This window comes from Triticum dicoccoides, chromosome 6B (genome assembly GCF_002162155.2).
Source record: "Triticum dicoccoides isolate Atlit2015 ecotype Zavitan chromosome 6B, WEW_v2.0, whole genome shotgun sequence".
Classification (NCBI taxonomy): Eukaryota; Viridiplantae; Streptophyta; class Magnoliopsida; order Poales; family Poaceae; genus Triticum; species Triticum dicoccoides.
Window position 1 is genome coordinate 71119564 of NC_041391.1, and position 13428 is coordinate 71132991.

A 13428-nucleotide genomic window follows, 5' to 3' on the forward strand; every position below is an offset into this window, starting at 1 on the left:
TGCCACAACAAGAATAAGAAGAATAAGAGCTCAGTTGCGGTTGGGGCACTCGGGATTCAGATCTAAGAAAATGGCGAAGGAGGAAGAAGAAGACCAAGTCCAATTTGCATGTGTGGTATTTTTTTCTGCCAGCTCCGTCTGACGAGTCGTCCCGGCAGATTAGTGATGTCATCAAAATGATTAGCATCTACCACCAGTGTTTTTTTTTGCCACTGCCACTTTTCCGATGCGGTGCATTCTGTCAAGTTTTCTAAAGTGATGATTTTTCGCACATGGACATGATTGTGGTGGTTCTGTGCATTTTACTCCTCAGGAGAAGTCGGTGAGACATTTAATCAAAATACAGATAAATTTACATTGGTTTACTGATGCACACGACCATCAACAGTTTCAACAACATCTCCCTTGGACAAGATGAAGTAAGATAAGGAAAATGGGGGGACAAAACTAAGGATCGATATATTTCATATCGGGCTAGTTGCAAGCACCAGTTCATCTCCAATCATGGAAGATATACTTGCTACGGTACCATTTTTCTTCCTCCTAGCCCAGTACCTGCCCACCTTGTAAAGATCAGAAGCAACCATCCATGGTATCCTCATACTAATTTACTAACTTAGATAAAAACAACTATCTTGTATACATGCCACAAAACTGATTTAGGAGTCATGCATAGCATCCTCAATTCCTCATATATCGTATTTGCTTCCATATCCAATAATAATTTTGCAGAGCTCCACAGAGTTCACTGCTGGTTCTTCCATGTCTATGAGAAAGATATATGTGCTAAGTAAATAGGCAATTTTTTTATTAACTTAATCCACGAGAAAATCACTAGCATGGCATTGACACAAATAAACGCATACTGATATTCAATCATGCAAGCACATACTACGCTAATTGCAGAAAGATCTACGTGTAACGCTAGTGTGGCTAAAACAGAAAACATTAGGAGCGGTATAAACGAGTTATACCCTCCAGTAAGCCATGCAGAAGCCGCGGCTGCGGTGGCGACAGCAGTGTCCTTTGCAGCCTTCTTGTCGGCTTCAACTTTCTCGGCGGTGGCACGATCCGGAGAGGCGGGGTTTTGGAGACCTGCTCTCCCGCCGACCGTGTACGCGGCGACGGGATGGAGTCACCGGCGGCGGCAGCAGCAGAAGGAACGATGGTAGGCGTGCGCGTGGAGCATATGTGATCTGTTCGTGGTTGCTAGGGTTGGGAGACACCGCTCACTTATATAGGCGCAGCCGCGTGGAGAGACGTGTGACAGCCCATGATCCGACGTCTTAGATCGTGGCCCAGCTATCAGAAAACTCTCCTTTAGTGACTGACAAAAATAAGCGCGGAAGTGTGAGCTCGATTCGGCTCATTCCCGCAACCCGCGGCGCGCCGCGCCGAGGCATGGCGTGCAGCAGAGGAGGAGTGCACGAGGGCCTCTTCTATTCTAAAGCCCCAATATCATGTAGAAGAGAATCCCTTATAAAGAGGTCCAACTCCTTCTCCACTAGCGGGGTGTCGTTTGGTTAGGTGGCTATCCCAGGATGGGATAGGGATATCCACTTTTTCATGGGATAGCAGTTGTTTGGGTGACAGGATGGAGTGGTTGAGAGCAGCCATAATTTTGGAATATTCCCTTGAAAAGTTGGTTGACGTTGTCCGCGAAAATCTGGCGGATGGTGGCAGTCACTCGCGCTCCCAGCACTTCGGTAACATCCCGCAGCCCCTGAAACGTTTTCTTCGTCTCCCTCACCTGACAAATATGCCTATGCCCAACCGGTTAGGCGCACAACTTCAATCCCTGTCGTTGCTACTTCATATGGATGTGCGCGCGCCCTTGCATGTGCATGGTGCTTCTCTCTCTACCGGTGCACACGCTGACACATGCATGTCTTACTTTATCTTCCCTCTATCCTCTAGCTCCATCCTTTTTATTTTATTTTTCACAATTTAAATGGCTCATACCTTTAAAACCAAAATTGCACTTTTTATTATTATTATTTTTACATATTTGAACTTGTGACGCCAAGCCCTTTAGAACAAGACCAGTTTTGGATATATTTGAAACACATTTTTGTTTGAAACTGTGAAGAACTTTTTGAATAGTTGGTTTGCGCTTTGTTAGAAATATGAAAGAACTTTACTAGAATTTTTATCGAAAACCAAAGAACTTTGTTAACATGGTCTCCGAACTTTGCCATAAAAATTAAAAAAACTTTGTATACATAGCATGATTTTTGCTTTGTGGTGCGTTAAAAAAAAGGAATCTTTGAAATATTAATTTGTATGACACATCCACGTAGTTTTACGGGCACAACTAAAAAGGATACCATACCGGCCCAAAACTTGATGAATGCAGCGACTTGTGACAAAAATATAAAGTACTGTACATACATTGCATGGCTGACATAGTGGTGGCCCACATCAATTGGATATCATGTAAGATAAGCGGCAGGGATTCGCGTTGCGCGCGCAAAGCGTTAGGAAAAATCCACGTTGTGGGGATGCAACTATTCAGAAGATCTGGCTATGGCGGTGGGGATGCAGCGTGGAATGGGTAGCTGTGGCGGCTGCGCTCGGCAGGCGCCAGCGGCGGGTAAGGGACAGCACCGGCGGCGGGAAATCGGGGGATCTGACAGCGTGGGACGGGAAGCAGCGTTGATCGGGCTCGACGAGCGCCGGCGGTAGGTAACAGGCAACACTGACGCTGTGGAATGGCGAGGCCTCTCTCCTCTCCTTTGTTCTTTTCTATGCGCTAGTCTAATCTCTCTCCTCGTTTCTCTGCATCAACCAAGGAGAAGCAGAGTACTCTCTTAAGTTAGTACTTCCTCCGTCCCAAAATACTTGTCGGAGGAACGGATGTATCTAAACGCAATTTAGTTTTACATACATCCATTTTCATTCATTTGTCCGACAACTATTTCCGGACGGAGGAAGTACAAAGTTGAGTCATCTATTTTGAAACGGATGGAGTACATCATAACCCTTACCTCTCTCGTTTCTCTGCAGCTTAGCTTGTTTGTGTATGAATAATGTCTGGATTTGATTAGTTTCCCGTCTAGTTGACATGCTTGGTTTTTTACTTGAGCAAAAAAATCAGAAACATATGTGTTTTGTTTTCCCAAACAGAGGCACAAGTACATCACTGAACGTTGATGCTCCTTTGAGGTTGTATTTGACATGATGCAAATCCCATAATCAGGCGTTGTTAGCTCGCATCACTTGATTGTGCTATCAAATGTGGTTCATAACCCTCTCCCTCCCCCCGCGTCGCTCCCGCAAGCGACAGGGGGAAACCCTAGCCGCCGCCGCCCAGGGCCGGCCCTGAGGGGAGGCAGGGGGGCGGCCGCCCCGGGCCCCCAAGTAGGAAGGGGCCCCCGATGGATTTGTGTGATGTTTAGGAAAGAATTGTAATTTTTTAGAAATAATTCTTTCCCATATTGACAGATCGCCCTGATTCTAAAATAGGTAAGGAATTATTTCCATGTAACAGATCGATTGATTGATTTTTACGTGTTTGATGTTTAGGAAAGAATTCTTTCCCATGTAACAGATTGACTAATTAACTCTCAATAAAAAATGTAAAGAACGGTAACAGACCGTTAATTCTGGCATTGCCTCACGCCAATGGTGTTCTAGTCTTTCTATTTCTTCTCTTCCAAAATTGGCAACGAATCGGCCATGCCAATGCCAAGTTCAACGTCATGTCACCGGCATCGTCTATTTGTGATTTTCAGCTGCTGGACGCGATTAGTGGAGGAAGGTAATGTGATTTTCAAGATTTCATCAACTACCTCTTCTTTTTATACAGACTAGTATGATGGTTCGGTTCATGAAGTTTTAATTCTCGTACATATCTCTCTCGCACACTCCGGTTTCCTGTATTTTTTGGGAGCAGAAAAGGAAAACTAGGATTTCTGTTCGTGACTCGTAAGCAGCAGCAAAAGCTTGCAATTTCTATTTTCTAGCCATCAAGGTACCTTGTTCCATGCCCTTCCTTGTATATTTAATTATCAGTGTTCTTAATTTCTTGTATCACTTTTAATTTAGTTGAAAAGTATCCATATGACAAAGAGAAAAAAAACATACATATGAGTTGATTGAGTCCTAAAAAAGTCTTCTAGTGCTTCCTCAGAAATAAAGTAAGCACTTCCTCTAGGGATTGAAGAATTAGCTTTAGTTACTGTTGAAGAACAACGTAGCGAAATATTATAAGATGATAAAAATTTGAGTTGCAGAGAAGTGTAACAAATTCACCTGATAAAAAAAAGTATCGGTTGAAAAGACTAAAAAATTGTATCGATTGAAAAGCGTGAGCAACTTTTATGTGCCCTATTTTTTGAATAGTTGAGATGACAAAGCAACATAAATTATAAATTATAGTGTAAAATGAGTAGTAATTTGTAACTGAAATAGTAAAAAAGCATATATATTTATATGGCTTTAGGGCCCCTTTTTGTTATCTCGCCCCGGGCCCCCAAAATCGTAGGACCGGGCCTGCCGCCGCCCCTACCTTCAACTCCTCCTCCTCTCCCCTCGCCATCGTCGGAGCTTGTCGGCGGGCAAAGCCTGTCCGACAGCGGCGGCGGCGGGGCCTCCTCTCCTCTCCGAGCGGTGGTGGGCGGCGCGAGACGGCCCCTTTGTTCCGGGATGTGACGCTTTGTGGGGCGTAACGGCGCTGGTGGCTGTTGCTTCGGCGTGGAGGGTTGCGTGTGTTGCTGGTGGTGTTGCTCGTCGTGGCGGCCGAGGCGGCGCGGACCCGACTGCGACGGGGCTCCAAATCGGCCTTCAGATTTGGCGGCTCCTTCTTGGTAGGCGGCGTGGGGGGCTGGCCATGACCTCGCGAGGTCGTGGCTCGGGGCGTGGTCCGCGGCGGCGTGCGGCCTGCTCCTGCAGCGGTGCGGCCGTGTGGGTCAATGGTGGCTGGGCGCTTTGGAGGCCCTCTTTGGCTGCAGGATTCGGACGGTCCGACGACCCTCGCCGGCTCGCCGCGGTGGACGGGGTGGCCGCTGCTGCGCCGCATCGGGCTGGCTGGAGGCCATGGCGGGGCGTCAGGGGTGACGCCTGGGAAGGTTGCAGGAGGGACGAGTGGGCTCTCTACCCGTCACCGGTGCAGGGGCGCCGGTCCGGACATGCTCCGCTCCTCTCCTCCCCATTTCCCCTGCCTAGTGCTTCCGGGTTCGTGGTGTTCGGGGCAGGCTGGTCACCGGCAGCTCTGTCCGTGCTAGGGATTGGTCGATCGTTTCCAAGCATGTTCCTTTGTCGGTCTCTAGAGTGTCGGGATGCAGGGCGGCGCCCTTGGTGGTGGGAGCGGCGTGCTCGTGGGCGGAGCTCGCGGCTCAGGTGCGGGCTAGTCTCCATTCGCGTGGGTGGCATGGCGGCTGGTGCTTGTCGGTCGGTGGCGGTGATGTGGCTCTGTCCCCAGGATTGTCCATAACCTGTTCGGAGGCGGAGTTGTTGACCTGGATGAAAATCCTGCCTGGCATGTCCAGGCCGACGGAGGCGGCGCCCGAGGACGTCGGCATCTTCTTGAAGACTCCGTTGCGGTTGCTCCATGTCCTCCAAGTTACCCCAGATGAAAATCTTGATCCTCTGGATCGGGTGGTGGCGGCACTCCGGTGGCGTATCCTTCTTGAAGGCACCGCCTTGGGGTTCATGGATCAACGGCTTGCAACTTGGTTTCTTCTGTGGCTTGTTCCCGGTTGAGTTCTCCCTCGACTTCCTAGTGTGCCTAGTGTGTATCTTTGTTGTCTTGGAATTGTTTGGGGGAGTGTTGGCTACGTCTTAACACCTATGTATCTTGCCTTGGGTGCGTGTCGTGTTGTGTGTTGTATCGCTCGTTGTAAGTGGTTGGTGCTTTATATATAAAGCGGGGCGAAAGCCTTTTTCGGTAATGTGGTTCATAGGTGACAATTTTCAGTTAAAAAAGAAGGTGGCGATTTGGAATGTTAACAAAACGAGCACTAGCAAAAGAATGTGGTATGATGATATTTGAAAATAATTGAACTAAAAATGCATGTATATGGGTAATCTCACCTTCTTATAGCAAAGAGGTCATCACAACAATCTATCCAATTCTCCTCATTCCAACCAAACAACAAAATGTGGTTATCCAACTCAGCGAACTCCATTCAACCAAACAACAGATGTGGCTATCCTTACCCAGGTGGCTAGGGATAATACTCAGCCAACCCATCCTTGCCCTAAACTTCCACTACATCTAGTGCCATATAACCCACATGGGCTCCTTAGAGATTTTCAGAAATTGCTATATGGTCCTAAAGCCCATCCCAAATTTCAGCAATATGCATGTCCAGGAACAAAATGCCGCCAACTCCATCAAAACTGCTGAAGTTTGTTCAGGATCTCAAGCCTCTTTTACCTTAAGAATGTAGGATGCCCCATACACAATGATAAAGGTGCAGCAAAAACCCGGTTTCGCGAGCAACAAAGATGTTTAGAAATACTACTTATCTAGTAGTAGTACAAAACATCAACACTTATTATGGATTGGAGGGCGGGAGTAATATATTTGAGCTGTTTAGAAACATGATTTTTCCTGGCAAAGCCCACAGCCCCACACATTTTTTCAGGTCCTTAGCCCAAAATAATGCTGTTAGGAAAATTACTTGCTAATTTTGTAAGTACTGAGAGAAGTTTAATTCCAGTAAACTCAGACTTTAATGGCAGATCAACTAGGAGGCAACCGAAGCCTGTTCCAGGATCATTAGCCGAACATCCTAGATAGAAAATCACAGTGCCTGGCGTGCATGTTGACCTTTCATAAGCATCATACATAAGCTGTGTGCATCCAGAAAAATCTAATCGGCAACTAAACTTCTCATACTTCTGTATATAACTGAAAGGACAGTTAAGTTGCCAAAAGGGCCAGAAGAGTTCTGGTGGGTGGGGTTACCAGCTCCATCCCACTTTACAACTTCCAGCAGTAATTTTTTTGCATTCCTACCCATTACAATATTTCAGAAGTGGACTCCTTTTGCATCAACCCCATCTAGAGAATAAGCACAAAAGAGGGCAATCTTCAGGCATCAACCCTGTCTGCGAAGGGGTCGGCCACCGACAGATCGTGGATATGCTTGCTGACATGATAATCAATAGAACCACAAGTTTTCCTGAATTCGAATTGAGCATCCGGAGAAGCTCTGTTTTCGGCTTCGAGCAGCGTGTGTTGACGAGCCACAAATTCATTGCTGTAGTGGTCCTCACGTACATGGAATTCAATTTTGTTTACCACTTTTGCGTTCAAAACAAAGAACCTGGCAAAGTCAATATGTTGCTCGTAACCATTGAAATACTTCAACACCACTTCCTTTAGATGGGTCTGAAGGCATTCCATGGGATGTGGTCGGTCATAATGAGGCAAATTTTGCTTTTGCATGCCAAACTGCAAAACAGTAAAAAATAAATAGGCATACATTAGAGCTTTGCTACTAACTAGTCAGACTAGTTATTAATAAATATGTCAACCAAAGCATACATTTAAAGCAGGCCAAGATGAACACTCACGGTGACATAGAGCTTTCCCAAACAGGGGAACCACCTGAGGATGTCAAGAACTGCATTCAGACGATAACTATGACACCCGAGAGCCAAAACCTTCACGGTAGATATCGAGTTTGCGGAGCTGACTGGGCCCATTCCCTGAAGAAAGTAGAAAACAGCCAACATCAAAATAATTATCTGTTTGTAAGAATGCTGAATGATGGCTGTTGCTGCTACCTGGAAGACCGGGAGTTGGCACAAGTCCGGCGAGAAAGGCCCAAATATCTCCAGTTTAGGTGCCCTAATAATCCGGATAGTCACACGATCATTCAGGTGACTATACGGTAACAATAACCTTTCAAGGCCAATTCTGCTTTTTCATCAGAGCTATCACGGAAGCCAATGCTCCTAAGAGTTGGTGAGCTAACATGGAAGCAACCAGCAGCATGAACTTCGAGCATGGATAAGCTCTCCAACCCAAGGCATGGCAGCCGGAGAGCAAGCCGTGGAACGCGTCCCCCGAGATCGAAACACAATCCAAGGTAAGCTGGTTGAGGAGGGGAAATTCATTGACCGTGAGACCGCGTCCGGGAAACTGCAATCTTTGATCTTGGCGACGAGGAGGGTGGATGCGGAGCGGAACGCGGATTGCGACAGCGGGTGGCTTATACGTGCAGAGGGGTACTCGTAGCCGATATCAAGCTCCTGGAGGTTGGCGAGGGCCCGGGAGGCGAACCAGCGCTCCGTCTGGGCGTAGAGATCACCGGCGCCGCGGCAGCGGAAGGAGAATCGGCGGGCGGGGCCGGGGTGTTGGGAGATTATGTTGGGGACGGCGGAGGGGGGGACGGAGGAGGGGTGCTGGGGGCTGGCAGGGGAGCGGACCTCGATGTTGAGAGGCGCGGAGCGCCAGAGGTGGCGCCATCGGCGGGAGAGGGCCTGCGTGCGGCCGCCGTCCTTGGTGGGGAGGAGGGAGACGATAGTGCCGAGGGCGTCGTCGGGGAGGCGGCTGATGAGATCGCTGTCGGCCTCGTCGCAGTCGCCACTCCGCGCGGCTCCATGGGATTCTCGCGCATTGGGGTCGGGTCCGGCCGCCGCCGCCGCCGCGGCGGCCTCTTTCATCTCCATGGCCGCCGCCGCGGAAGAGAGGGTTTGGGGCGGCCGAAGTCTTGGGCTTGGGCTTTTGGCCTTTTGGGTATGAAATTTCAGCAAAATAAAGGCAAAAGGGAGAAAAAAAAGATATTGCCTTCAAAAATGCTGGCGCTCACCTCCTTATCCCCGCGCCAGCCGCGCCCTTCCCCGTCTCCGGCCACGCCTCCTCACCTCCGGCCGCCGCCGCCTCGCGGCCGTATCCGTCCCATAGCCGCCGTCGCAACGGCCGCGTCCGACGGCGGCGGCGCGGCCGACGACTACCACTCCACCATCCGCTCCCTCAACTCGCACGGCCGCCGCCACGTCCCCCGCAAATCCCTCGGCCAGGTCCGTCGTTCCAGCCACCCTCTCCTTCCCCATTCCATTCCATGGCGGCCGCGGAACCCCCAGTCCTCTAGCTTCTCACCGTGGGGTTGCGCTCACTGTGCGGCAGAACTACATGCTGAACGCGAGGGTGAACGAGGAGCTGATGGCGGCGGCAGGGGTGGAGGAGGGGGACGTCGTGCTCGAGATAGGCCCCGGAACAGGCTCTCTCACCGCCGCGCTGCTCGCCGCCGGCGCCACAGTCGTCGCCGTCGAGAAGGTCCGCCTATTTCACTCTCCTAGTCTATCAGTACTGTTGCTTGACCAGTAGCCCTGCTAACTGAATCCATCCATAATCTGCAATACCATCTTTTTATTATGTGTCTGTCTGGTGGTGACAGGATAAGCATATGGCTACCCTTGTGAGAGATAGGTTTGGATCCACAGAGCAATTGAAGGTACTGTCCTGTTCCCAAATGAACATATTGGATTGTTTCATCCCTGTGTTTGACTGTTAATGTTGCTCGAATGGTAGTAAAAGGCAACCCCATGGCTTGTACCTTCATTCTTCAAAAAAATTCTGGAGATCTATAAGCCGGGTCCGACAGCAGGATCGCTCTTTTTACACTGTGTATGTACTAAAACACATGCTACATTACAGACGGTTGTAGATACCTCCAATTGAATGATGTAGTATTCCAGTTCAAATTTATAATGTTCTTGGTTATTATGCATAGTGATTTGGTAGTGAACTTCATGCTAACTTAACCTTATTTATGTTGAAAAAAACTTCTTCTTCTTCTTCTAAGCCTTTTGTCCCAAACAAGTTGGGGTAGGCTAGATGAAACCCTTTCACGAGGACTTCCCAGGAGGTCACCCATCCTAGTACTACTCTCGCCCAAATGGGTTTCATACCCAAAGGACTGGCTAGTTTTTACGTTGGCTCGCCAAGCCTATCACAACCCTTATATATGAAACCCTTTCACGAGGACTTCCCAAGAGGTCACCCATCCTAGTACTACTCTCGCTCAAATGGGTCTCATACCCATGGGACTGGCTAGTTTTTACGTTGGCTCGCCAAGCCTATCACAACCCTCCTCCTTTACCCGGGCTTGTGACCGGCTATGCCTAAAAGACATAGGCGGAGTTATTTATGTTGAAAAAAACATGACACATTTTTACATGAAATGTAAGGTTCACATATTATGAATCCGTCTGAATTTTCGACAGAGTAAACTTATGTGGGTACGTTAGTCCATGAACACTTCTGTTGGCTGTGAACTTCTAGCAAGTATATGTTGTGATAGATGGTTGTTAACATGAAATGCCTAAGGTGCTAAGCTCAAAAGTTATCATGTAACAGGAACATACAGTGTGTGATAGCCACCGTGATAGCTTTTAACACTTTTCCCTTTATAGTGATATAAGTATGATAACCATCCCTGTGTTTTTTAACAAGGGCTATTGTACCGACCATTCTCTGGTTGCTCTTCTGGATATCCAAGATAACGAATCTTACTATTTAATAGTTTGCTCTTGTCACCAAAGATGGACATTTTGTTACATATTTAACAAAGCTAGAAATTCTAATTGGATGTTAAAATCAAACATAGTTCTCACCTGATGTGTAATGAGTTTGAAATTTAATGCAGGTCATTGAAGAAGATATTACAAAATTTCACGTTCACTCCCATTTTCTCCCTATCCTGGAGGAGAAATCCTGTGGCACGAAAAAATACGCCAAGGTTAGCATTGATGTTTGGCGCTGTTTGTATTTCATTGAACTTCTTGCAGAATTCGTTAACTATTGGTCATGATGAAGGTGTTTCTGTCTCCACCTCATACTTTGTATTTTGCAGGTTGTGTCAAACTTACCATTCAATGTCAGCACTGAAGTTGTCAAACAAATTCTCCCAATGGGAGATGTTTTCTCTGTCATGGTGCTCATGCTTCAGGTTTGCATCACATCTATTTTTGCATTAAGTGGATACATGTTGTTTGCAAGTTCTAGTTAATTACGACCCAGTGTTGGTTCAGAAGATGACTGAACTTTGGTTATTTCTGCAGTATAAACTGCTTTGTATGTTCAAAGTACTCCTCATTTCTGTGTATCAATTAATGTCAAACATTATGATGTTTTCATGCGTCTTCTATTTTCCTCTACTATCACTTCTGCCAAATTTTATGTTAGATTTCTGGATTTTTTGTTTCCCAGTGATCTTTGTCGTTGTTATATGTGAGGTTCTTCCTGTCTTCATTATTTAAGAAAAGGTACATCTTATTAATTTTTCATTTCAGGATGAAGCAGCACTACGCCTTGCAAATGCTTCAATACAAACACCAGAGTACCGACCTATCAATGTGTTTGTGAATTTCTACTCTGGTAAGAGGGTCTTCCTTTAGTTTTACCTGTTTGATACCTTCATGACAGTGTGGAATACTCTTTATCTGCATTCCATCATCCAGACTTGAAAATAGGTTTACTCTTTTGTTCTTTTCGTTTTTGTAAGTAATCATGCTTTTATCTGAGGAAAACAGTAAGTAAACTCTCATAACAATGGGTATATTGTTTTGGGCGTTATACAAGGAATTGTTTTTCTCCATTATTTCGAATTTCGACATGTAGATGCTCTGATGCACATTAGCTAGTGTTCTTGAGCAGTTAAATGATCAAAAGTGTCGTCATTGCTGCATCTGATGGGAGCGCTATCTCCTTGCCTGCCTGTGTTCGATCCCTGTGTGGGCAGATTATATCTCTTCTGTACTGTAGTAACTGCTAACGCAATTCATGCTTAGTATGCCTAGTTACATAGTATTATCACAGTTAATGACATGCATATGTTATCTTTGTTTTTTGTAGAACTTGAATACAAATTCAAAGTGGAGAGGGCCAACCTTTTCCCTCAACCGACGGTAAGCAATTTATTTTTTCAATGTGCTTATCCGCAGCATGCTATAACAATGCTTGGGTTTTCATAACTGTGGCATGTAAGGACTTGTCATGGATACCATGCAGGTTGATGGTGGTGTTATAAGGTTTAAAATAAAGGATGCTGGGGAGTATCCGCCTGTAAGTTCTAACAAAAGTTTCTTTTCAATGGTGAGTCAGACTGCACACATAAGTTTCCTCTTTTTTTTTTCACTTAACCGCCAGTTGTTGGTGATAGCCATTAAGACTAGTCCGTGCCCTTTAATTCCAGGTGAACTCCGCGTTCAATGGGAAGCGCAAGATGCTTCGGAAATCACTTCAACACCTATGTTCTTCTGCTGACATCGAGGCCGCTCTTACCAGTATCGGTCTTCCGGCTACGGTAAGCTCTCCCTCCGTCTATCCATCCTCTGTCGTGCACTAAATTCATTATTGCTGCAGGCTAGACCGTCAGAGTTGATGATGGATGATTTCGTGAAGTTGCACAATCACCTGGGAAAAGTATGACCACCCCTATGTTCAAAATGTGTATGGAATCACCTTATTGGTTTGCTTGCTGGACTAAGTATGCCGCTGAAGTGATTTGGTTCCCAACTAGAGCGCACCGCAACTTGCAGCCTTGCAGGTAAACCATGTACAAAAGAGATGGCAAGTTGATTGGCTCAAGATATTGTTCTTTTATCTGATACAACAGATAATTCTCCAAATCATTTCAGATTATGCTTGCTGACAGTGACCGCCCAGTATTCCCCAGCAGTCCACAGCCTTCACCGCAACATAATTGGTGGCACAGCTTCAGCCCACGGTGCCCTTGCATGGAGATGATCATAGTGATTGTGCTCCAAGTTCAAAACCAGTGATAATATGAAGGACAGGATTTGGTCGCACAGGAATCGCAGTTTTTCTCCTTATCGCAGATTGCATCCCTGCAAGAGGGAAGATACGCGGGTGTTGCATGTGTATAATTTACCGGGGTTTGGACTATCTTTCCTCTGGTACTAATCTTCTCAAGTTGGAGGCGGAAATGTAGAGATCAAATGTCTGTCAGAACAATCTGAAGATCAGGCTGCTCATGGTAAATTGCCAAGAGTGTTTTTATGTGTTGACATAGATGGTAGATAGAGGTACGGTCGTTGCATTTTGAGCTTAAGTTTTGGCTATAACCTACGACGAAAACGTGTGGATGCTCGATGTTTGAGTGTGCAGCATTCTGATACTTTTTTGCCTGGCAGCGTGTCGCTGTGATGCAACATACAGTTGCTGCCAGTTCTTTTTCCTGACAAATATTGGTTATCATGTTGTGCTGTTATTTTATTTTATTTCTTTTCTTTTGTTGGTTAAATATCTGCGATGATGCTTGACTGTGGGTGTGATTAATACATTATCTTGCCACTATGGTTGTTTATGTGGCCGTGTGGATGATGCAGAGGTCAGGAGGTTATCCTCATTTTCTAAAAAAAAAAAGTAAGGTTGTTTTAAGCTTTTGATTCAGCTACTCTCAAGTCTCGGTATGCTCAATTTGACTTACTCTGAAAGTATAGTGTTTC

At 46.5% G+C, this 13428-nt stretch overlaps 1 protein-coding gene and 1 pseudogene across 1 annotated transcript; one reads left to right on the forward strand and one right to left on the reverse strand.

Moving 5' to 3' along the window:
* Positions 1-6666: 6666 nt before the first annotated feature.
* LOC119324957 lies at positions 6667-8671 on the reverse strand (annotated as a pseudogene).
* A 66-nt stretch (positions 8672-8737) lies between these two features.
* On the forward strand, positions 8738-13223 carry LOC119324958 (ribosomal RNA small subunit methyltransferase, chloroplastic-like). Its single transcript, XM_037598718.1, has 11 exons — positions 8738-8976; positions 9083-9232; positions 9354-9410; positions 10605-10697; positions 10812-10907; positions 11251-11335; positions 11813-11865; positions 11969-12052; positions 12153-12263; positions 12323-12506; positions 12598-13223. Exons 1-10 carry the CDS (start codon positions 8752-8754, stop codon positions 12386-12388), a joined length of 1020 nt encoding a protein of 339 aa, XP_037454615.1. The 5' UTR covers positions 8738-8751; the 3' UTR covers positions 12389-12506; positions 12598-13223.
* Positions 13224-13428: the final 205 nt, after the last annotated feature.

What these genes read in the sequence shown, in the direction of transcription:
- LOC119324958 (XM_037598718.1), top strand. Translation starts at nt 8,752, where the DNA reads ATGCTGGCGCTCACCTCCTTATCCCCGCGCCAGCCGCGCCCTTCCCCG. An exon ending in GTTTGTGAATTTCTACTCTG is followed by an intron (nt 11,336 to 11,812) that starts GTAAGAGGGTCT and finishes TGTTTTTTGTAG; the next exon opens with AACTTGAATACAAATTCAAA. An exon ending in ACAAAAGTTTCTTTTCAATG is followed by an intron (nt 12,053 to 12,152) that starts GTGAGTCAGACT and finishes CTTTAATTCCAG; the next exon opens with GTGAACTCCGCGTTCAATGG.